At 34.3% G+C, this 27,309-nt stretch overlaps 1 protein-coding gene across 1 annotated transcript; it reads left to right on the plus strand.

The window, feature by feature from the left end:
- Positions 1–1,624: 1,624 nt before the first annotated feature.
- Positions 1,625–27,309, plus strand: LOC128218388 (uncharacterized). Its single transcript, XM_052926046.1, has 8 exons — positions 1,625–1,671; positions 23,140–23,303; positions 25,022–25,172; positions 25,587–25,727; positions 25,936–26,045; positions 26,213–26,342; positions 26,555–26,657; positions 27,174–27,309. Exons 1-8 carry the CDS (start codon positions 1,644–1,646, stop codon positions 27,193–27,195), a joined length of 849 nt encoding a protein of 282 aa, XP_052782006.1. The 5' UTR covers positions 1,625–1,643; the 3' UTR covers positions 27,196–27,309.

Genomic DNA, 27,309 nt, shown 5'->3' on the forward strand with positions numbered 1-27,309 from the left:
GATGACTGTTATTTAAACAATCCCTCAGCCTTAAAACTATTTTAACATTCCATATGTTATAGACATAGGAAAGTTAATAACTTGCCTATGTCTATAACATATGGAATGTTGTCATAGTTTTTGTTTCAGAAGCAATTTAATAACTCCACCTTCAGTAACAGTTAGTACATAACTTCTTCATTTAGCGTCTAGTAACATAATTTGAAGACGTTGGTTAAACCATATAAACTGGACTTTGAACAGTTTATACAAGATGTTCGTCAATTATCTGAACTTGCATGATGGATAACATATGGAATGTTGTCATAGTTTTTGTTTCAGAAGCAATTTAACAACTCCACCTTCATTAACAGTTACAGTTATTCACTTAATTGATTGAAGTATAATAAACATATGGTTAGGGGTCTTATGGTACTTAATTGTATTGATGTTGTGTCTCTAATTACGTCTGATATTCATATTGTTCATGAATAAAACATTATAAAAGTGTATCATTAAATCATGTTTAATGAAGTGAAACACAATAAGAAATAAACATGTATCATACATACAGTGTCTCAGAAGGGAGAGTACATGCCATCTTCCATTGCCAACATTCTGTAGGAGGAGTAATGTTCTTGCACCTAAATTCTTTGGGGTCAGTAAAAACAAATCTACTGGATTTCTTGTGTAATTTATATGGTTGTTAAAAGCTGCCTGACAATGAGAGATTTCTCTATTTGATTTGACCAAATCAAAGATGGCTGCTAACTTGCAGGAGCCACTCTTACGCAATTAGTCTTCTTGACAAGCATTGTGTTTACATTGCAAAGGATATTTGCTGCTGTGCAGCTAACGTGTATGTCAAGTACATGTTTGTTTCCATTTTAGTTTGTTAGTAACCTTTGTCTACAAAACATTATACGATACTGCATAAGGGCACAATACACTTGAAGTAAAAAAGTTAGCTAACCTGGAGTTATTATACCTTGGGGTTATGTAAATTTAATGATGGAATTGTGCTCGTAAAGTAGTGTTATGGTCCATGAATTTGCAAAAATAAATTTTCTTTGGACTCCTCACTCGTTAATCAGCTTCACTCAGCTCTTACCCCAATAATGACACCAATCCCGCAATTTGCTCCTGAAATATATGTTGGAATACTTTTCTTAAATATAAACATGATATTCATCATAAAACTCGTAAAAAACATAAATGGTATTAAAATTGTTAGTGAGACTAGTGAGTTAAAAGAGAGTGTAAACTCACACGTGGCAAGAGTATTATTTCTCTGCAGGTGCATTGAGCCATCCTTAGAGGCAGCCGAAGTAACAACATGATCGTCCTGTGATGTTACAGTGACGAAAAGGTACACAAATATGTAATGACTTAAATGGAATGTGGAATTGTTCTCTCTAGACAATAATTACAATCACAATTATAATTAGTGTCTAGAGAGCACAATTCATAAAAAGGAAAAGAAAGCACTGGATAGTTTAATGTCATAACTGCATTGTATAATACATTATATAAACTTTAATAAATTCCACCTTTCTGCCAAGCAACTATGATGTACTAAGCATATTAAATATGTTCAGTCTGCAGCCAATAAGAAATGAAGAGGAGGGCATTAGCAGCTGGAACATGTTAAGGCCCTGCATCACATGAAACCCATTGAGCCTGAAGATGCAGGTGAGTCGCGGATGTAATGTAGATTTCATGGAATGTTTTGTAAATGACCTATACTATTACTCAATCATCATCAATGCAATACAATGGGTATTGAAGAATGTGACATTTCTATGTCTATAGGCTTCTTATTTTGAATTTTATGAAGTCCAGCAGTTTTCTATGAAATTGAAGTTTCTGATATTCCCTACTTAATACAATGTATCGATATAATAGTTCACACAAAAGTACAAGGTCATGGCCTATTCCATAAAGTTAGAAGAAAGTGCTGTTTACCACATGATATGAGCTGCATTGCCAATTCTGCGCGTTACAACGTAACTGCTATCAATGAAAAATCACAAATAAAAAAACGTAATTTTTAGCTCAACTTTTTAATGAATAAGGAGAGGTATACTACTCACCATAGTGTTGGCGTCAGCGTCACATCTAGGTTAAGGTTTTGCATATAAGCACCTTTAATTTACTCAGTAAATACATCATTTATTGCATTGAAACTTTGGATATACATTTATTCACAACTATCTAACCTTACCTACTTAATTAACCAAGTTCGATAACACTTCGAATTTAATGCAAATTTTTGGACTTTATTATTTAACTTAGAAACTTTGGTTAAGGTTTTGCATGTAGGCACACATAGGTTCATACAGACAACGCGAAAACTTTTTCTTCTTCACAGGACATTGCGACAGGTAAACACTGAAAGTTTACCTGTCGCACCAAATTTTTACCTGTCGCAATGTTACAAACAGTATTCAGTTTTATCAGCCTAAATCTTGATTTTAAGCCTCTTTTTTAAATAAGTTTTGTAATTCCCCATTATAACAGGTTTAGATCTTTTTGGTTAGATTTGTCCTACAGTACTATAATAAATTACAAAAAAGCTAAACATCATGACTTTGTAAAAAAATCAATATTCGGATCTTATGTCATATTTTTTTTCCCTTGCCTCCCAAAAAAACTCATATCTGGTTCGTCTACCCATGGAACAGCTAGATCTTACTCTTTTAATTCATCTTTAAATTAAAGATACAGTACGGTTATAAAATGTAACGAATTGTAATACAAGTCAAACTCAGGCACAACATTTATGCAAAAACGAAAGTAGAGTTCTTGTTATTGGCAATGTTAAACAGCGCGGAAAGAAAGTCAGCTCGGTATATTAATCATCATATTTAAATTAACACGATTGCCGGGAACCACTTCGCCGAAAATAAATACATACGGAATTTGGTAATTTCCGAACATTTCCGTAAAATAAAAGTATAAGAGTACGAGCTGAAATCGGAACCTTACGCGTTTCATCGGCTTTAACGGAAACATGTCGAAACGGGGTTTACAAATAGTGATACACGGATTAACACGCTGAATAATCATGATATAATAGTTAAAAATAACTCTGAACATTTATTTAGTAACTGAAAGTAAATTTTCCGAAAATTAAACGGTGCTGACTGTAATTTTTCACCGGACATTGTGACCGACCAAAACAAAAGACGGACATTCGCATTGTCTGGTTAATATCTCAGCAACCACTTTATGTATTGCCTTGAAACTTTATACAATGGCAATCAATCATCTAACCTACTTATTTAACCAAGTCAGATCACTCAGGTTTGCATTTAATGCAAAATAATTGCCCTTTATTGTTCGACTCAGAAATTCAAGTTAACGTTTTGCATTTTACCACATGTAAGTCAATACCTCAGTTGTATTCCCATCTATTTAACCCACTAAATTGATGAAAGTCTGTATTTCAATAAAGGCTGAATGTATTTGAATTTTACACAAATCTTCGCAGGCATCATTCTAATCTACTGTTACAGTGATCCATGCCTGTTTTGCCAAAACTTTTCAATCCTTACACTGAAAAGCAGCGAAATAGTTAAGCACACTGTCTCCGTGACAGGTCTTGTTCTATGTATATCAGTTTCTTCCAAACTTTTTCTTTTGAAGGATTGCCAATGGCGCATAGTTTTCTCAACGATTTAAGACCATTAGTTTCTCATGTTTCCATGGCATCCGCGTAGTTCGACCCGTCTAAATTGGACTGCATTCACGGTATGTGATTTAAACAGACGTTCGCATTCAAATACAAAAAGAATCACTACTTTCTTTATTTCTTTTTGTTGCAATAAGTTACAGGTGAAAGAACCACACCCCTACTTCAAAGAAAAAGTCAACACATATAACTTTATCATTATGGATTGCTATTTTTGTACACATACTGTCATTGCAGTAACTTTGTAATGCAAAAACAGATTTTCCCGAAAATGAATTGTAGCATGCTAGATGCACTTACAACCCAAATTTTCATGGTCACTCATACATGCCATCTATCTCAGAGGCTTGGCAGGGGATTTTGGTCTAAATTCTAGGAGATTTTGATATTACACCAGGAGATTTTTACGCAGTGTAATTTGTACATTTATAAATTAAGAATAATTGCAAAGAACACACGTATTACAATTTATTTTGGATTTAGTCATTGTTGTCCTTCATGGAATTTCTCACTCATAATATTATGGATGCTTTCCACTGTCAACCTTGAGCTTGTTTTATAAAAAAATTGATACCAGGGGATATGGATCCGCCGGTGGGTCAGAATTCCAGGGTTATTTTTACCTCCACCTGGGGAATGCATGACCACTTTGAGTCACAATATTGAAAGCTGCATATATGCATAAACAGTATCATTGGTTGTGTCCTTGCTGTAACTTTGTTCATGCACTGGCAGATTTTATAATTAATTGACATATGTCTTAACCAAACGTTGTCACATAAGACCATAGACCCCTCCTCCTACTGCATCACTCCTCTGCAATTGACATAAACATTGAGGGGTTTGCATATGCTTGAATTTATGATCGCTAGTCATCCATATAGGTGAAATATATAAGGCAAAAGGGTGTTTACCATGAAACAGGTGGCATTTTTGGGGCATTTCTTTCATATTGTGACAGCTCTTGTTCTGAACATGAACCCACTTATGTGATACAGTAAACCCTACTCATGACATCCCAGAATAAAATGAAACTCGTGATTTAAAGAACCCAGTTTCATGTCAAGTTTTATAAATTGCAGTTATAATGAAATCTGGACAGTATCCTTATTACCGGTATATGCATATATGCCTTTTTTATAGCATTTATTTTTGCTGCCATGCTTAGACATAATGAGTAATGTCATAATATTCGTTTTTTGAAAACTCTGATAGGAGGAAAACAAATATCAAATAAGTATAAATTTCAATTAATTTTCTGAAACAGTTCCTGAAGCCAAGAAATGTCAGCAATCACAGTTAGCTGTTTCAACTTCTGTCACACCGCTAACAGAATCCACTTCAACTCAATTCAAAAAGTACGTTAAATTTAGTAATGAGCTAAGTAATGTTGTAATATGTTTATTAAATGAATATTTCATTACTTAAAAAATAGTTTACATGTTAAACAACAATGAGTTAAATACATTTTATAATCACGGTTGCACATCTCAAAATGTAATTTTTCAAATAATGGAAAGGTATTTTTCCCGCTAATTTGGACCCCAAAATGGTAAAATTGCTTCTGTACGTGTGAACAATTTAAAAATGCCTCCCTCTCATCTTTGACTGAGCATCGTTTTATAATTCTTTATGATGTGAAGCTACATGTATTTGTATGTGTAGCTCTTAATTTATTGACTTTTTCAGATACAAACAGATATGGGTGTAAAATATGAGACTTCCAGGTAAAGATTAGACATTAGAATTGTTAGTATTTCAAAAATAAATCTTTTTAAAAAAATAATATGGTCAAATGTAAATGGGATAGTATAATAGAGATGCGTTCCACTTTATTTGCAATGTAGATCACAGAAGTCAAAGTCACTTTTATAAAAATTATATCAAATTTGTATTATCATTTAATAGCCATAATGATAAAACATGAATAACTGAAAATTAAAATAAGGGTTTCTCTTAATTCCTTAAGAATGAGGATGTCAAAGATCCAAGATTCAAGATGTCCAAGATTCAAGATGTCCAAGAATCAAGATGTCCAAGATTCAAGATGTCCAAGATTAAGATGCCAAAGATTCAAGATGTTCAAGATTCAAGATTCAAGATGTCAAAGATTTAAGATTCAAGATGTCTAGGGCTTCCATTAAGAATTTGAAAGTGGAAGGATGAACTGCCTGTCAATCAATTTGGGACGTTTTTAGCTATACTGGCCAAAGGTCAGAAGAGCTTATGCGATGGTAATGTGTACGTAGTATGTGCGTCCGTGCGTCTGTAAACAATTCCTTGTTAACACGATACAGCCAACAGTTTTGATTGTATCTCGATGAAACTAGTACAGTATCTACATATCTATTAGAGCTTGGTTCCTTTAAAAAAACAGCCAGATCCACCCATGCAGGCCTCGATAGAATAAAAAAAATGCGTCTGTAAACAATTCCTTGTTAACACTATAAAGCCTTCAGTTTTGATTGTATCATGATGAAACCTGATGTACAGTATCAAGATATTCATTCGAGCTTGGTTCCTTTCGCAAACCAGCCAGATCTGCCTATGCATGCCTAGATTATGGGCCTTGATAGAATAAAAAAAATGTTTTTGTGAAAACAATTGCTTGCTAACACGATACAGTCTTCAGTTTTGATTGTATTTAAATGAAACTTGTATAGTATTTGGATATCCATTAGAGCTCAGTTCCTTTAAAAAACCAGCTAGATCTGCCCATGCATGCCTAGATTCTGGGCCTTGAAATGATAAGATTATTGGCCTTGTTAGTACAAAATAATGCTATTGTGAAAAATGCTTGCAAACATGATACATTCTTCATTTTTGATTGTATCTCGATGAAAATTGTACAGTATTCAGATATTCGTAAGAGGTTGGTTCTTTTCGAAAACAGTGATATTGACCACACAAACCCAGCCAGTAGAGCATAGGCCCTTTTGGGCCTCTTGTTTACAGAAATGTGGAAGTTTAAGTCTCCGTGATACAATATTTTTTTCCTCTATTTTACAATATAATGTTAAAAATCCAGTATTTTACAATTTTAGAAAGCCAAATTCAAAGACATATGTTATAATAATTCATTTCACTTAAAGACTGATTGAACATTAAAATACTATTGACACAAAGTTTGGATATTTTGAACTTCCAAGCTTTCTACTTTGGAAGTTTTTTTCAAAATTATTGAAGTTATTTTGTACCTCCAAGGAATCAACTTTGGAAGTTTAAACCCATTTTTAGGGAGTTATATACTTCCAAACTTCTTTGAATCGAAGCTCTGGATGTCCAAGATTTAAGATTAATGTTGTTGGAAGAGAATCATATTTTAATTTTATCGCATTAAAAATTGTGGACTAAAAGAAGATAGGTTCAATTACCCGAGAAGAAACAAGTAAAAGAAGCTTCTTATTTCCTTAAATAAGAATAAATCATTAGCTTGGTTAACATGTGGTAAAATCATTGTGTTCAGTATTTAAAATACTGTTAACATTACAACTCTGAACACAATGTTTTAAAATTTATTAATAGTTTCCACGATATTGGATATGTTTTAAAAATGAAAATGTCATGTCAGGGTTCTCCCAAAACAAGAATATCAATACTAAAGTTTTAGTATTTAAAAGTGTCATTGAGCATTTAAAATTGAGACATGGAACATTTATTTTTTTTCTGATGCTTTTGTGGAACAGATATTAGGGAATCTTTACAATTAACAATGGGAGTTCCTCGAGTTGGGAAATATTGATTCACTTGGGACTTTAACGACTTTAATGAATGGGTAGATATTTCGTCCTCTTTAAAAATACATTGACCTACATCGCATGATAATTTCTGTCAACAACAAAACTGCAACTAACTGATAATAAGCGTTACTAACACAAATGAAAACTTTGGTCTTTAGATGATATTTGAGCCAATTACCAGCTTTTGGCTTTTTAGTTTTAACACTTGTTATGATTTGCAGTTTTTTTGTCGTACTAAATAAGAAATTCATTTTACAAGAACATGAGCGCAAAACTTATTCTACTTTATCTGCCTCATTCATCTTAAACATTTTATTTTTTTAGTGTTCATGCTTATGTCTCAGCCAATGAATAGTTGGACAGATTGACATTTATTTCTTTAAAGTAGATCTGGCAATCAAGATTCCATGAAAAAAATTACAACTGCCAACTTTCAATGCATATATTAATAAGTTGTGATAAATAAAAGCCAGCACATGCACCCTCAGACAACTAACGTTATGTGTTTGTAACTGTTCAGATATGAATGTAAAGTCAGATGGCATATTACAATGCATTTGCTTGATGTTTGTCTTTATTTACTCTAAGGTCATGTGGTATTCCTTTGAGATTGCTGAAGGATAATATTAATACCTGTAAACATTTAAAAGTTCAGGTTATGGTGTAGAGAATGAACATGTGTCAATGTATGACTGATTGATAGATGTATTGCAACAAATCAAAACAATTGAGAATTTATAAAGGTACATATATGCCTTGTATCCAAACAATTAAATCTATCAGAGGCAAAGTGGTCAACCTGGTGGTATTTTTATAATCATGAAAAAGATAAAAACATGTAGCGTTCATGGAATTTCATGATTAAAGTAGAAAAATAAAGTTTAGTATACCTATGTTAAGGATTTAATTTGAAAACAATGTGCCAGTATTAAGATCTCAACAAACTGATTTGTGAAGATTTAGATTGAGTGTATATATGAATAGAAATTGGAATAAGAGTATCACTTCTTGTACATTTGTATCTGTATACTAGCCAGAGAAAATAAGTGTATCATAAATTAATCTTTAAACAAACTTATATTTATTCTGTCTGGTACTAATAGTTTGAACGAAATAAATTGCTTTAAAGTTGTAAAATGCTATGCTAAAACATACTGGTCTTGTTTTTGCTTTTTGATGTCTTGAAGTTTTGCTGTATTTTTACTTAATATCCATATAATTTAGTACATGTGGGATGATTATTGAATTAATTATTAAAAAAGGTATGAGGTGTTAATTGCGTTATTATTATTTATTGACTCGCCTAGGAAAATAAGGACAAAGACCAACTAACATTTCATTTGTTATTGTTGACATACTTCTTTCCATACATCATTGTATACATATTATGGATATAAATGCATGAAGTCGAATTCAGTTGCAAATTTATTTTTTGGGATAGTTTGATCGCGAAATCGGATAGCCTCGCTAGGATCGTTCGACAAAATAGCTGAGACCCAGAAGAAATGTTCCCAGCGGCCGGATCCGAGCCCCAGCGCACGGTTATGAAATGGCACTGAACTTTTATGTATTTGGGATTTAAGAACCACCGCACACTGGCCTACGCTACCACTGGCGGCCTACTAGTACTACCGTAAACTATTGTTTGTATTATCATGTATATATGCCCCAATACAACTACTACAACGGGCTCTGTACACGGACTAATTTTGACAAATCCCGTCATTCTGTATTATCGTGCATACAGACAATGCACCTACTACAACATGTCTGTAAACCGACACAACCACATGTGGCACTGAACTTGTTATGTATTTGGGATTTAAGAACCACCGCACACTGGCCTACGCTACCACTGGCGGCCTACTAGTACTACCGTAAACTATTGTTTGTATTATCATGTATATATGCCCCAATACAACTACTACAACGGGCTCGAATCTGACAACAAAGAATTTTCCGCCACGAATAAATATCAATTTATTCCCCCAAAATTCTTTATCCACCTAAATATTTAATGATGCACCCTCGTACACTGAAAAGAAACATTTCCAATCCCACCAAAGACAAATGCACCCCATCAGGCCGATAAAACCCGGGATCCTTAGCCGAAATATCGATATCTAAAATGTCAAATTTGGCCCTCTTTCTCACAGCAAAATGCCCTAAACGATTCACCCTGCGACGCTTAGCCTCCATTGCAACCGCATTTCCTCGCCAAAAAACGACGCTGCAAAACATCACACCAAACAATCGTACCCTCCGGACACATGGTAATTAGATTATCTATATTTGAGTTAAACTTCACAGACTATCATTGGACGACATAAAATCGTTACCACCCAGATGGACTATGACCATACGCGGTTGAGCTGCGAATGATTCCTTTAGCTGAATAGTTGCGTGAAAATCATTCCATTTCATACCGGATTTGCCCATCCAGTCAATAACAAGGTCACACGGAAGGCAAAGATTTGGTTTATTAGTCGCCACGGCATGTTCGCCCGCCCATCTCACTATCGAGTCGCCCACTATCCTTATATCTAAAATAAATCTTTTTTCTTTTCTTTTTAATTTTGGGGATAAACTCGGACAGTGACAGTCATGTACCAGGAGGTTCCATAGTTTAAAAGGTGTTACGCTCGTATGCATCTTTTATAGGCATCGGACCTCCCACGGCCCATTTTCATAATTACTTCCGGAGGCACGCCTTCACTAGCTTGCTGCGTGGACTTACCAATTCTAAATGAATGTGTTCTATACACGCCGGAACTCAAACCCAACTGCCCAACCACTCTTTGTAACACACCCGCAAAATGGGCTCTCGTCAATGGCCTTAAGTCTTTATGAACAAAGAGATAAGATGTATCAACTGGCCTGATAGCCAGATACTTTTTGACGCTGCAAACTGCACAGTCCAGCAGACCAGAACAAGATAGCTTGATTACGACTGGTGCCCATTTTGTGCTGCGTTTTGGACACCCTTATTCGTACACATAAAGCAATACCATTGCTTACGAAATAAACATCATCAGATTTCAAAGGCCTTTCTGACAAAGCCACCGTAGTAAAAACAATTTCGCCTACCCTAAGCAATACAAAATATGATAATAAGTAGGCAGCTCTAAATAATGCCGCCTCGTATGCATCAAAGCAAACACTATCAAGACAACCCAAACATTTTGTAAGCAGTGGTTGAGTTATTGGCATTCTAGTATCTATTCGCTTTCGCGTGCATTTGCATCCCTCAAGCACTTTTTTGAAGACAAAAGATCCCGTAGGGTCATACCAACCGTTTAGTTTATGCCAATAAGCAAGTCCCGAGACATATGTGCTAATTGTCGAAGGTGAATAATTTGACTCAAAAACAAAAAGCCATAAACAAAACAATCTGACGTTGTGGGGCTGGCCACTGTTGTGGTAAATTGTAACTCAAACGAAACTGCTCAAACGCTCGAAACGCTCGAGTATACGTTTGCATTATGTTAGTCGACTGTCCATTAGCTATAAGTTCCTCTGCTCTGGCCTGTTTGTAGGAAGAAATGATATATCAACTCTATTACTAGCACTATGGAGGCTATTCGTTGCCAAAAGTCCAGACGTGTAATTCCCACAGTGTGCTTCTAAACGTACTAAATATCTCTTACATTTGCCAATGTAGACGTGCTATTTGTGGTTTCTATTCGTCAGTTTTTCCGTATTGATTTGTCATTATAGTAGTCAAAATGTATATTTATCAGATCTACCCTGTATAAACTCACTAAAACATAGATCGTATAACTTGCTCTTAACAATATGATGATGTAATTTAGAAAGCCGAATCATGCATATGTAAAACTGCAATCCTACAGTCGACACTCGCATTCGTAAAATGAACATTTGCAGTCCAACAAGTCCAGGTTTACAAAAGCGAATTGACAAGTTCAGAATTACAAGGATAGACGATTTCGCCTATACCTTATATGGTAAATGTCACCGAAAGAAACGAAGGTGAATGGGCGGAGCTAACGAATCAGATTTTCTTTCGTTTATTTCCGTCGAATCAAGCAAGGGAGATAACATCTTTGCCTACCTCCTTTAGATTCCCGGTTGTAAGTCCGAGTACTCTCTTTATTTCACAATAAAAACTAAAATTAACTTCATCTTTTATTTTATTTTGACGATCACTGTTCCTAAATGGGTTATAAATCACCATATTATTTAGTCAATTGCAGTTGGATGTATCTGAGCTAGGCTTACGGACCCAGATTTATACTGCCACTGTCAGTTTTTTTTTACTTATATACCCAAGCAAGCAAAAATTGTTCATTTATTTTATTAACAAGTCGACCATGGGCGGGTCGTTCAGTGGGGGGCTGTAGAGCCTGTGTCCCCCCCCCCAGTTGGCCCGCAAGTAAACTTAAAGGTTAATTTTTTGTCAATATTTCTCAGAAAAAGTACTTAATTACGCCATAATGCACCAATTCAGACTAAAAATATTTAAAATATTCTAGGGGGAGTACCCCTAAACCCCACTTGCCACATTATAATCATATTATTGTCATGCCAACTCGAGGGATCATGTCCAAAATGTTGTGCCCCTAAGTAACGCCCCTCTAACGCAAGTCTCTGTTCAAAACCTGCTCCAGCAAACCCATGAAACTTTTGACGGACATCATAATGATATCCACCTAGTTTTGTCTGATGTTATACATTTACTATCTTAATAAGCATGTATGGTGTAAACGTGTAATTTCAATACATCATTGAAACAAAATATCCATGTGGATGGAAGAACAGCCCTCCAACCCACTTGTGTCCCCCAGTTATGAATTACGGGATTTGCCACTGTGAACCATAACAATCAAGTGGGGGATTTCAAGAACATGAAAAAATTGATATCGTGAGTCTTAGATTAGAAAAACAAACGCGCGATTTTTCCCCCTCCAAAAGGGCTAGGGCCGCTTCACCTAAATGTGAAAAAAGCCCTGACTGTTGAGTGTGGGTGGGGTATAAAAGGTAGCAGCAAGTAATAATTGTTTATTAGCAATAAATTGACTTCATCATTAAAATACTTTATTAATTACGTATAAAATAATATTCTTTACAGTATAATGTACGAGTTATATGAAGTTGTAATCTTAGTGATTTTTATCCATACAGTTCCAGCTACCAGGTAATAAACCTCTGGGGCATCTTAGTGAATAATTTCAACTTAATGAAAATTTAAATTTTTTTTTTCGTAAATTTTAAATTATCTAATATTACTTGCAATCTTAAACATTGCAAAAAGGCAAGAAAGTGTCCTCTAATGGTAGAATTTAAAATAATGTTTATAGTAATTTAAAGCTGCACTCTCACAGATTGACAGTTTTGACAACCTTTATTTGTCCCAGACTCGGCTGATTTTGGCAGCAATGCTTTCTATACAAATAATAAGATTACTCACAATAAAACAGATCTAAATTGTTTGGAAAACTGCCGACATTTTTTATTTTTCAAAACGTTACTGTAGTATCACTTTTAGCCATAAAACATCAATTTGCGAACGTATAACTGTAAAACTGTATCTGATCTTTTGTCAGCAGTCTTATACCTCTAATATCCAGACATTTACGCAAAAATTGGCTAATTCCAAAACAAAAAATAAAAATAGTTGTCAACACGGTCAATCTGTGAGAGTGCAGCTTTAAATGAAAAATAAGACAATGGGACTTTTCATTCTTGAAGTATGATTTAATGCTAATGACTTACATTTTGTTGTGTTTGAGTCAAGTATCATTTTGCATACATCTCATTTCATGTCATATGTGCGTATTAATTACTATTATATAGACAAAAAACATGTTGTAATATCATATTTTATTTTATTCGACATGAAATAATTTATAATCCATCCTGTTTCCAAATCATAGTCCATAGTGTCATAATATAGATGATTCGTAATGTCCATAATAAGGTTCGCAATGTCCATGGTCCAAAGTATCCATAATTGGTTTAAATAGAGCCGAGTGATAGCGGAAATTTTCGAAACACGTAGGGAGGAGTTAAGACATGGTTAAGGCGGAGCTATCTCTAAATTAAATTAAATTCATCCGTAAACATGTTCAACTGCGAATGAAAAGTCACCACCATACAATGTACTATGTAGACCTACGAACTGAAATCTGTCTTTTACACACCGCAATATAAAACTCGGCATGTGACTTTCACAGAATGACGTGTGTTTACCATACACAACTTTATAATCACGACTGAATCGTCTGTTGAATGCAACGAGAATAAAACTCCAGTCGGTACAATGAAAAATGAAAATGTGCAGTGTAAAATGTAAACATACAACCGATGAGTTGGCGGTTGTAAAATGTAAATTGGTAAATCATCAATCATGTTACAAACCTAAAATAAACACATACACGTCTGGACTTTTGGCAACGAATGACCTCCATATAGCACATGTGGCGAAGTAAATATTCAACCGATACCTACCAAGCGGGTTAATTGTAACAGTATGTTCCATGAAATAGTTAATACATAAATTAGTACGTTTTTCTTTTTTAATAGTTATAATCAATCGCAAAAATGTTTGTTTTATTAAAACTATTGCATAATTTGAATTTGACAATTCTATACGATTCGGTCAATGTGTATATTACCGCACTACAGACGACAACAAACATGGACTTGTTACATACATGTAACATAAGAGTTGCTTCCCTTGACTTCGAGTGATGGGAAGCAAATCTTACAAGATTGAAAAAAATAGTCGAGCCAGAGTGAAATGATCAAGTTATCATTCACCAATATTTTTCATTCTTTCACGTATATGCATGAAATAAAAAGACATCTGTGGACATATTTACCATTCCTGACCCGCAAGCAATGTGGGTAGCCAGACCAAAGCCAGTCATAAATCTGGGTGAAAATCAGGGACTGACCACTCGACCGTGTCCGTAATGAAATGACTTATATGGTTTTAACAGTTCCGCGTTTTAATCGATAAAAAAATCCCAAACCTTTTTTGTCTGGAAAAGCTCACCAACCAACTTTGTGTAAGTATCCCACATAGACAATATACAGCGGAGAAATAAAACAATGGTGTTGTGCGTCAGTCTGTGCTAAGCGATGTTTAATGAAAAAAGCCAATATTTGTGCTTCTGGAGCCGTTGCTATATACCTACCAGCCTTAACTTTGCCAAGGGTGTATAACCAAAGTGGGTTAGTGTTGGACTTAGATTCAACTGAATCGGGTCAGTTACACAATACTACTCTTTAATTAATAAAAAGGCTATACTGTGCACGTCGAGAGCCCTTACTCTGAAACTAATTTCCAGATATATTTTTAACTTATTGTGATGTGTGCTTTTATAGTGTGATGGTAAACGTGCAAAAATGGTAAACATCAGATATGTTAAACACAAGTAACTGCCCCTTAATTAACATAAAAAACAATACTTGATCGTGTCTGTTTAGAAATTAAAATAACGATAATTATGTGATGTGTGTTTCAATGATTTTAATGTCTAGGTTTACGTGTAAGACTTTCTTCTAGATCGAGTATGTAACACAAATCTTACTGCACTGAATTAGTAAACCCGGAAGCATTTCTATGTAACTTATTCATCTTAATTAATTAACTTGAACAAAATTTAAAAAATAAAAAAAAGCTTTCGGGTGATGCTTATGCATGTTTTGTCTGGAGTGGGAAGTTCACTTAAGAGCTATTAAGCTTTTGCCCTTTGATGGGCTGTCGGCTAAGATAAGAAAATCCTCCTACGCTTGTTTCAAAATAAGGAACTATGGGAGCGCTAAGTAAACTTCCAATTGAGAAATAATACCGAACAAATGATAGTCATCGCAAGGTTTTAACCTTGATAAAAACAAACAAACATCCCGGCTAATTGTTGAGTCCAAGCATTTCGATTTGTCTCAAGTATTCAGTGACTATCGTCATTTTTCCGAGTCTCTTATTTCAACCCCCATTGTATTGTTGTAAACTGTCGTGTACCAAAATAAGTGTTCGGTTGTAGCAGTGCATTATTTATTACATCATAATACGTCTGTCGGATGCACAGTTAATCGTATGGTTTGAAAAATTTCACAAGGGAACTGGTATTATTATTATTTACTAGGAATTCACTTTTTGCGAACTCAGCAAAAGATATAAACCTAATAGACATTCGAACGAGAACGATACTTCTAAGTATTTGTCTATAAGCATTCTAAAGGTCGATCAGACCAATTATATACGCAATAGTTCGTGGATTAGGAGTGACACTTCTTGTTATCTGTGTTTCAGTATCTCTCATAGTACACACTTCAGATAGGATGGCCTGCAAAACGGTACTTAATTGACTGGTTTAATTTCCTGGCGATTTCATAGACTGATTAGGCCTTTCCTTAAGTATGATGGGCAATTTCCTTAGCCTGTGTATGCATCTAAGGGAAATAAATAAAGAATATAAGGTTATTGTCGTTGATTGGAATAAGTTTATGTAGTAAGGCGGAGGAATTTATCGGGTGCGCAAGAGTACGCAGTTAATCGGTTTGTCGGTTTTCTACATCAGACCGTAAACCAATGAAATAATTCTCAATTAAAACACTAACTGAAACTTACACGTAATCATTAATAATACAAGGATAGAAAAAAAACCCTGTTTAGGAGCACAAGGCAAGGGCCCAAACGACAATGAACATTAGACGCAAACATATTTACATTACACACACTAAAAACAAACTTCTCCACATACACAAATACAAACACCAAAATCAAAACCATACCCTCATCGAAATTGCTTTACCGTTAAATTATATGATAACCGCCTCGGAATGGTCAGTGAAACAAGAGTTCACTGGAACTCGAGTCTACTGGGGGCTTATAATGAACTATGAAACTTATTAATATTTACCAATGAAAAGTATAATGGCTAACATTCAGTTATATATTTTTTATATAACATAATGGCCCGGTTGTTCAAAACTCTCGTTAAGGATTTAACGTGAACTGTCATCGTTAAATGTTACGCTGTCAACGTTAAAATTAACGTTAACTTTAACGTTGACAAAAATGAGTTGTTCAAACTTAACACTTACGCTGACGGCAATAAAGTAGGCGCTAACTTAACGACTCTTCTAACGTTGGTCTGGACCAACGTTAGAGTCAACGTTAAATAGTCTGTCAACGTTAAAAATGGCTGACACAGTTGGTGCTTTTCTCAACAACAGAAGAAAAGAGAGGATAAAATTATTTCTTTCGATCCACATGAAAAGTGTTGACTTAGAAATGCGATGCCGCTACTGTTTTGATATCAATGAATCAATTGTACAGCTGCTTGCCGAAGACTTTCAACGTAAGACTTAACGGTCAGAGCGGTGTCAGCACGGGAGCGAGCAAGTGTGGCTCTGAGGTGGTGAATTGATTAGATATGTCGACCATACTGTCCCTGACATTTGATACTTTCCTCTGACTGGTCACTGCAAGTTAAATCACCAACCACCTGTCGCACATTTGATACAATAAGCGCAGTGTTTTTAAGTACCTGTTACTATGTTACTTACACATTTATTTACAGAACCAAACTGAATCAGCAATTGTAAACAGGCTATGAAATGATTATGGTTACCAAATAATTGCAGAATATTTACCTGCATAAATGACCCTGAGGTGAAATATCTCCATGATGACAGATTGGGCTTCCACAAATGCACTGTCAATGTGACAAGTGTGGTAGACCACTCACTTTCCTATTTCCATAGAGGAAGCCACTACAAGTACAGTTTTAAATCCAATTTATTTAATTAAAAAATATTTTCTTCCACTGTTTACATCATCCGAACGCTTGAAATTACGACACAGATAAGTCGGTAAATTAGAAACGGTCGGACGCTTCACCCCACTAATAAATCGCCCCTTTTATGGATCAACCTGTTTCACTTCAATTAACAGGTTAACAGGTTAACTGTTTATCTTATCAAAATACAAATAAGCATGAATATTGCATTAGAATCACCAGTTTTGAACAACATAATTGTGAAAATGCAACATGAAAGTATTGCAAAATTATATTTGAGGAGGTTCCAGTTAAAACTCCCCATACCTGTTTTATAAAGCCTAATATTTTCCATTTCTGTTGTGATCCCCATTTTTATATCATGTTCTGTTTATATATGTAAAGCATGTTTTTGCTCCAATGTTGACATATTTTACAAATTAAGTTTTTTAAGCTGCCCTTTGTGGTATAAATATTGCACATATGTGCACAAGTTTGGTCTTAAAGCACTGTATGTATATCCCCTGTTTGGTCTATTTAATCGAACACCAAGTGTTTATACTTATCACGCAGATTAAATTAAAGCATTAATCCACTTTACATTTGATAATACAATGCAAAGTTAACTAGATTCTTATACTAGTATTATAAAAAAATCAATAATAGGACGGTATTAAAAAAGCTCAACTGATATCCTAGTTAAGGGCAAGTAGTTCAGTCAACATGAATATTTAGTGTAATGTAACCTCAAATAATTTTTTCCCCATTTGTTTTCGTTGTGGTTAAAACATGGCCTTGACATTCATGAAAAAAACAACAACGGATTTTTAGAAGCAGTTGTAGAATTTTGGTAATATATATAGATATACCAGTGTATGTATATATCATGTTATATATACCTTTACGTATAACAGTTGGTTTCCAAAACAAAACGCATCCTTAAATTTTATATCATTGTTCATTTAATATTGACTAAAAAAATAGCGAAGTGATGAAATGAATAATGAAATACACCACTGCCTGTGACTTAGTTATACAAGTTTAACATTTTAAGTGGATTTACCCATCAAGTGGACAGGGTAAGTTTAATTGTAATTTCGCCGCATCAGACCACAGAAATTGTAAAGGATTATGGAAATACAAACAGGAAGTGAGCTTAACGCTGGTGTTAACGCCAACACGTAAGCGTTACATCAGTGTTAGCTAACGCTTACGCCTATAGATTTTTGAACAACAGGATAACGCTGATGTCGTTAGTTAACGTTAACGCTAACGGTTAACGCTAACATGTCAGCGTAAGCGTAAGTAATTTAACGAGAGTTTTGAACATCCGGGCCAATAAATTAAACGAATTAATGTGTTATTTTTTTACATAATCCATTGTAACCGAAATATATTTAATTTTTAAATTACATCCTGAGATTCAAGTAATATCTATAACCTTTCGCAAGTCCCTTTTCTCCGAAATATGACTTCTAAATGTCAGGGTTGTCACATTAAACGTGTTTAAATTACATTCAATCACACACATCACATTCACTTCTTGTTTTATATATTTGTTGATTTTCTAGAAGGAAAAGGTATCAAACTTTCTCCCATGAACTCTTTGACAGCATAGAATATATGTCATTCTATCAAACATCGCGATAATAATGCGTTTGTTTAAAAAAAAAACAATGACACATTTTATCTAGAATTTAATCCATAATCTAATGGAGTCACGATCGATCCCGTTTCCTGGGTAGAAACCATAACTGGTGTGCATTTGGTGAGGCTATTTGAAAGTTCTCCTAGTAGGGATCGAACCAATACAATCTTGAGTGGGGCTCATTGGGCATTTGAACTTCCACTAACGAGAATGTCACAATCTACCCTAAACAAAGGTAACGGGGCACCTACCAGTGAGGTGCTTATGAGTTCGGAGATGTCATCCGTACAGTTGGATCCTTTTGGTCTCTAAGAGGCTGACCTCAACTGACCTCACCGAGGAAACAATTAATGATCAAATTTATTTAAGCTGAAACAAAAAAAAATATTCAGACACAATCTACATGTACATGTGAATACTTGACAACATATTTACGCAGTTATGCAATTATTTCTCATTGTTATTTATTTTTTTAGCGATCGTATCTCATCTATAACTATAATTACTAAGGAGACAAAACATGAATTTAAAGGATTACCATAAAGTATATGTATCTAAAGGTCCTTGAAACATTTCAGATCTCTAGTTAACTGACTAAATTGGCTGAACAGAGACAAAATATGTCATAAAAAGACAGGACCTATCGGGGAGAATTAACGATAAAGAGGGACATTTAAAAATTTGATGAGGAGCGAGGGAGTTGACAGAGAGGGAGCAACGGGGAAAAGAGAGGAAGGGGTTAGAAATGAAGGAAAAGGGAAAGTAGTGTGAACGGAAGGAGAGAGGTCATAAATGAGATGAAACAAACTAGGTAAACGAGCTGAGAACATGATTCAAGGAGGATGGGCATGAGAGAGATAGAACAATAGGGGATGATATATTGATAACAAAATTGTAAGAGGAGTAAGGGTTACAAATAAGGGATGAAGAGATAAAAGAGGGAAATCGAGAATGGGAGGGAGAAGAGGTATTGGAGGGAGGAAATGAGAATGAAATTGGGAAATAGAGGAAGTAGAGTAGCAATGTGGAAAAGGGCATTGGAATGTTCTTACTGTATACAAGAACAGTCTGGGGTTTAATGGCATTAATGACATCTTTAATTATTTTTCTTTGAAATGATAAATTGTATAAATGCATGAAGTGACGAACAAAAAGTCTTCATGTCATTATGTTGCATGTTTGTTCTGAAATAATCATTCATTAAAACTCTGTTAGTTGTCATATTTTAAGGAATTATTAATATTGTTCGGCCTTTCGGCTTTGACTTAACTTTACATTAAGTATTAATATTCTATAAGTAATTATATAACTTCCTTAATGTATCTTTGCCGCATGGCGTTTAAAAACTTCAATGAATGTTGCAAAAAGAACATTGATGAAAGAGGTTTTGAAACTTGAATTGCATACCGACAAACGGTGGCCGTATCTGTCATGGATGGTCAAAAAAGTGATAATATTATATACGTAGGAGATTCTTAAAGACTGGTTTCACTCCTTGCCTGAACTTTTGAAGTAATGAAATATAAGTAATAAGCATAAACCTGCATTCAAAACCTTGGATGCACAAACATTCTCGCGAAAACAGTGTTAAATATATATAACAGCTTCCGAAAATCCAACGTTTTGTCGTCTGTAACCGTTTGCAAAATAATTGCATGTAATAATCACCCGTGTTTGCCGAAAAAAATATTCATATCATTCATTGCATCCAATAATTACATTTGTTTTTTGCAAAAGTGTTTGCATCCTAGCCCTTTAAGACAATGGACGTCATATTTTAACAATAAGGCCAAATTGTATGTTTCTCACGCACAGCATATGTTACGTATAGATAGCATTGCGCCTCTTAAAGGGGCCTTTCACGTATGATACAATAGCGGAAAAAAAACGAAAATTGTCGAAAACTGACATAAACTTGGCATCGATGTGTACAATGCTTTGAAACTTACTAACTTAAGAACCACATAGTTTACAATTTATGTAAGTTTAGCAGTTATTTCGTATTTTTCCATTAAAAAAGATTACTGGGTATGTCTACCAGTTAGAATTCATTCCTTATTGGCTAGTCGGTGTTATCACGTGATATTACCGAGGTATGTGTATAGCTTAATTATGTCACCCGATTAGAATAAGCCTTTGTAGCTCAGTGAGTAAGACGTTGAACTTCAATTTTGGCGACTTGGGTTCGAACCCAGTCTCCGACACAATTTTTGTTTTACATTTTGGTACTTTTTTAAAATTATGATATCAAAGCGTCACACATTCTATAAGATAATTGTCATGATATTCGTTACAGAAAAAAACTTTTTTTGGTGCCAATCTGTGACACACTTTAACATATTCTTTCTTGTATGTTTTTAATAAAACCTTAATGTATGTTTGAAGGTATTATGCGACTATTCTTTTTTTATTTTCTGCCATCTATGATACATTTAATTATAAGACAACCTTTGAAGATCTGAAAACGTACCGTTTACTATTTTCAATGCATTAACTGTCTGTCCGTTTAACTTAACTGATATATATATATATATATATTGGTTAATAGAGTATAGTGGCATGATATATATCTATATTAGTTCATATATTAAAGTGGGAAAACTGCAATTTTATCTATATTAGTTCATATAGTAAAGTGGGAAAACTGCCCTTTTATCTATATTGGTTTATATAATAAGGTGGCAAAACTATATATTTTGTGTCAATCAATGAACTAGAACTAGTTTTCTATATAAATTAATAATGCGTTTGAACAGGAATATAAAGCAGATATGATTAGGTTATGATACCATTGAGTTGAAGATATGATCTTGACGTTCAGACACGATTTAAACATCCGCTCAATTATTCCATATTTCCTGCATTTACATCCGGGTAACACGCACTTGAACAAACAAGGATGTTGTGTTAATCGGTATGAAACATTTGGTATTAATTTGAGGATGCTGAAACTATATGACTTGTCGAATCTTGGTGATTTGCTACGTATTATTTAACAGGAAAAATGAATTTGTCAGGAACAGCTTTCATGATGATATTCGTTCTGTGTTCGGAAGCAAATGGTAAAAAAATCAGGATATGAGTGAAGTATTCTTCTATATTTGAATCCTTTTTTTCTATAGTTTTTCTATAGTTTAAGATGTCTATGCGAAAATTGTATACTTCTAACACACAAAAGGAATCAAACCGCGTTATGCATTTCAGCTCGTATAATAATGTTGTCGCGAATGTTTTTTTTAGTTGTTTTTTTATTTAGTTTTTTTTATATTATTAAATACTCCACATTACACAACACAATTATTGACATACACACGTAATGTAAAACATACGGTGTTTATCGTGTAATGCTTATTTAAGAAGTGAGAGTGATGCCCATACAGAAAAGAGTAGACATTTTTATATTGTTAAACAAACTGATAAAAAGGAAAAGAAAGGACAAAACAAAAAGTCGAGATCAATATTTAACTAAAAAATAATAAAAATATTAAGTAAATAAAGCATTTATAAACCACGAAAATGTAGAAAAAAAGACTGTTCTAGAGGGTGTTGCTTAAATGTAATTTTTCTTTTAATACATGCAATGTTTTGCTTGTGGACTGTTAATTTGTCATTCATGTCAAAAAAGATGTTCTATTATCTCTATATGTTCTGAACAGAATTAGCATAAGCTGAAGTTTTTGAGCTTGCAATGATATAGGTATATGTCTGTTCGTATAAGTCTATAAATGTATTTGTACTGGAAGGTTCTTATTGTTGTATCAATGGTGCATAATAATGAAAAATATGTAAATGTAAATATTTTATTCCACATATTTGTTTCGAGATTTATTCCTAGAATTTGATTCCATTCATCTTCTTTACCATAGTTAGCTGGTAATACTTGAGGAAATCAGAATTGCCTATGGTATAAAGATGTTTTATCTCGTCAAATGTATAGAATTCTTTTGATCTGTAATCAAAAATTGATGTAAAGCTTCATTTTAAAAGGTTTTGTGTTGATGCCTATTTGTTTCATCCAGTAGTCTCCTGACCTATGACGCTTTGATCGATTTATTTAACATATAAATATTTGGAACTCTAAGGCCACCATCTCGCGAATGTTGCCAAAGAACAGTTAAATAATGGAACATGAAACTTGATACACTTGTTTACAACGACACTGAACTTTTGTATGACAGATTCCATAACTCTGGCTACACTTGTCCTTGGTCGCGTTCTTTGAAACCCTTGATAAGCGTATAAGCATTTGCGTAAGCTGGTCGTTGTCCTTTTTCTGTTATGGTATTCATAATATCTAATCTGATATATTTATATATTCATTCCATTCAGAATTGTGCACAAGGAACCACACAGTAAAAGATCAGCATACAATTATCATTGATGAAGCCTGTGAATGGACTGTCAAGGCGTCTGATAAATTCGCCCAATTGTTCTTCACGGCTACGCGTCTGGAAAATGATGCCCGATTGTGTGATACAGACGATAGTATTCAGGTAATGTAGGACTAGTTCGGATATAGCTGTGAACGAATGACATAGTCCATATCAAGTCTTTGTTACGATATTACTCATAATAGCTATCGCTATCATTAATAATGGTGAATAGTTACATAGTTCCATATCAGTATGTTACCGCACCCTTTTATCTAAGGTTATATTATAAACCCGGATCTATTGCTCCTACTTATATATTCAAGTACATACATAGCACTTGTGTTAAAGGGAAGCAATTACGTTTCATTTAAATACAACCGCATCATGATCAACTTATTTAATTTTCATTCTGTAAAGATGTTTCTTTTACATACCTGGAAGACATTCATCGCGAATACTTAATGTAAACAATGGTAAATGAAGTGTTGAGTCTACTTGTAATGTTTTGCCGGACCGTCGGAAAAGTGGGTGGGGGGAGCAACTTACAGGAAATCTAGAATAACCGCTAATTTCCTTGCCTTAGTCTCGCACTTCATTAAGGAAAGATTGACAAAATGCCTGGGGTCGGAGATGCTTCTCGAAACATCTTTAAAAACCATCCGAACAATTCAATATCCTGGATATCCCGTCTCACCGGGACTGTCAAAATCATGCTTGTCGGGAAGCCTTCTCTATAGAACACAAAACATTGATATGTGCATAATGAGCTAAACGAGTAAATGGCATATGTTAGTGATATAATACAATCCAAAACAAAGGTTAACACTTATTCCACTGTATCTTGAATAATAGATGATATTTTTAAATACAAACAAATAAAATAAACACTAATTAGAATGTTTGTTGCAGTAGCTCAACCGAAAAAACACACGAAAAAACATCACTCAAACCATTTCTTTTACCCCTGGAGTAGACTAAACATTGCTTTTTATCAGTATTTTCTCTTGTTTGAAATAGTACACTGGAAAAAGAAAGGGGCAAGCCAAGCAGCCTTAACTATATAACCATATCATTGTTTGACCAATACTTTGCAGAGACTAAACCAGAGACAAACAACGTCACAAGGTAACAGGCACAAAACGAGAAACATACAACGTTACAAGGCAACATACACTAAACGAAAGACACAAAATGCCACAAGGCAAAACACATTAAACGATAGGCGTACAGCGTTACAAGGCGACACACACTAAACGAGAGACACACAATGCCACAAGGCAACAAACACTAAACGAGTGACACACAGCGTTACAAGGCAACAAACACTAAACGAGATACACATAACGTCACAAGGCAACAAACACTTAACGAGTGACACACAGCGTTACAAGGCAACAAACACTAAACGTCACTCTGAACTAGAGACACACAACGTCACAAAGCAACAAACACTGAACGAGAGACACACAACGTCACAAAGCAACAAACACAGAACGAGAGGCACAGAACGTTACAAGACACAAACTCTTATCACGAGACAAAAAATGTTACAATGCAACAAACATAAAAAAGCAGGAAATACAATGTTGCAAAACAACAAACACTAAACACCAGACACAAAATGTTACAAGGCATCAGACAAACTACGTCACAAGACCACACAAACTAAACACGAAACATACAATGTTACAAGGCAACAAACACAAATTGCATCAATACCAAAATACCGTTATAAATGCATATTTTCCCGCGTTGGTACGGTCAAAAAAACTTATTCCGAAAAGGTGTTTGTAACGGGGTATTGAGAATAGTTAACTGTGTAAAATATATGGTGCCAGGTAAAGGAAGATCTTACTGATAACACGGTAGCCACATTATTGAACATCAACTGCTCTACACCATATATGGTCCAGCTTATGTTCTCATCGACTGCGAAGGTGAAGGTCAAGGCAAGTGGAGCAGACATTATATTGAACATGACCTTCAAAGGTAGAAATTATATGTAACATAAGTACGAACGTCTGCAAATGTATCAGTAATATAATTGTTATTGTTTCATGAAAAATACTAAAGCCCCTGTGCAACACGAACTCGTGATTTTACAAATTAATTTTGAACAACTTTCTCAATTGGTATTGATTAACTACATTTTATGTGGTATGCCTTTTACCAGTTATATGAAATTGCAAGGCTTTCAAGAATATTTTGTGAAAAAAACAACTTCTTCGGTATTTTGGCTTAATCTGACACTGATAAGAAGTACATGATTTCGCATTAAATAGAATGTAAAACTTCCAACATCATGTTTAGACTTTACCATAAGGTTGAAATAACATGGGTCTATTTCACAATATAGTAAACCTGTTTAATTTTAACGGATATTTCAATTTTTGATTATGATAGAATATAGAAAGCAAGACTTCTTCATTTCGTCAAAGGAAGAGGGTTACTCGCAGAAAAATTGCCACGAGTTTTTAGATACTAAAATGCAAATTGGAGTTAGGAATCTCTCTGTGGGGGAAATGTTGAAACCAACGGAGCATGGTAAGGAAACTCTTAGATTCCAGTCATATATCTATGAATACAAGTAGTACACTGTATAGTGTATTTCATTATCCAATGCCCTTTTAAATATAATTCTATTCTTTTCTGTATCGTTGTTTCCTCAAATATTGATTCAGGGGAGTAATAAAAGGCATTAGCAACGCCATCCGTTGACAAGTGCATTTCCTCCATTGTTTCATACTTTCAGAATTCCTAAAGTTCAACCACACTTTCTTCGAATCTAACAACGGAACAATTGTGCAGGGGATGCAAACCTGTGATAAAAAATGCTCGACATCAGACTTCTTTACTTTCCATGTATTATTTTTAAACGCAAGAGTATTTTTTTCAATTATCGACTTTCTTGTTTTATAACATATACTTTAAACTCGCATCGATGAGTTTCAGTTTTAGTGAATGTTAAACGAAATACGGGTTAAATTTTTGTTGTGATAGATCAATAACTTATTATCCAATTATTGTAGGATACGGTCTGTTACTGTTTGGATGGCACACTAGGGATTGATACCATGGCGAAATATTGCTCGTTCCCTTGCCAAGAAAACCTTCGGGAAATGTGTGGAAGGCCGAACTACCTAACAATTTACAGTTCAGGTTCATGACACTTTTGTGGATATTGGCAATCGGTTAAGCTCCACGTTATTACGCATATACCGATCTTACCTGTATTTGTTTGTGACAAATATATCAGTGGTGTTTTCATATACTATGAATGATCGAAACCCGTAAAAAACAGACTTTTGAGTCAATTATTGAACATGTTATTTGTTCTTTATATTGAAATATACACTTCAAATATATTGCAGACTCAATTACTACCTGTCAACTCCTACACACAGGCTCCGAAGTTTTTTTTTACACGCACATATGCCCACTGCTCAACACAACGAAGGAACATTTGCCAAAACGGTAATGGTTTGGTTTGTATAAACATACATAGTTATGTTATTTAAACATACCTTGATAACATACCTAGTTTTATATATATATATATATATATATATATATATATATATATATATATATATATATATATATATATATATATATATATATATATATATATATATATATATATATATATATATATATATATGTATATATATATGTGTGTGTGTGTATGCACTGTGCTGTTTGTGAAGTTTTATGTGGTTTTTCCATGTTTGTTGTTTGTGATTTTTTGTTTTTATGTTCTATGTCTTTGGCGTTTACCCAGTGCCATTAAACCGGGTTAATGTTTAAACTGTTTGCTACTGAGCTATTTTCTGTAGTTTTTCGCATAAATATTGTAAACGTGAATTATATGCTAATAGCATTATATTGCAACTGTCAAACGAATGGGATGACATATCCTCATAGTCAAAATAATTATGCGCTATTTCATCCGAGAGGTTATAAACAGTAACTGTACATCATTTTTTTCAGAACTTTGTGGACAGACGTTTGAAGAAAACAAAGGTGTCTATAATTTTACGGCCAAACCTGGTAAGCATGAATGTACCTGGAAAATCAGTGTGGGGTTTGACGTCGCAATAAACGTGAGTGCTGAGATGGACACTCA

Source organism: Mya arenaria, chromosome 14, assembly GCF_026914265.1.
Source record: "Mya arenaria isolate MELC-2E11 chromosome 14, ASM2691426v1".
In the NCBI taxonomy this organism is placed as follows: domain Eukaryota; kingdom Metazoa; phylum Mollusca; class Bivalvia; order Myida; family Myidae; genus Mya; species Mya arenaria.

Coding starts and splice junctions, on each gene's coding strand:
- LOC128218388 (XM_052926046.1), top strand. CDS start 1,644: ATGAAACCCATTGAGCCTGAAGATGCAG. Junction 25,173..25,586: donor ATTGAACATGACCTTCAAAG/GTAGAAATTATA, acceptor TGATTATGATAG/AATATAGAAAGCAAGACTTC. Junction 26,658..27,173: donor AAGGAACATTTGCCAAAACG/GTAATGGTTTGG, acceptor CATTTTTTTCAG/AACTTTGTGGACAGACGTTT.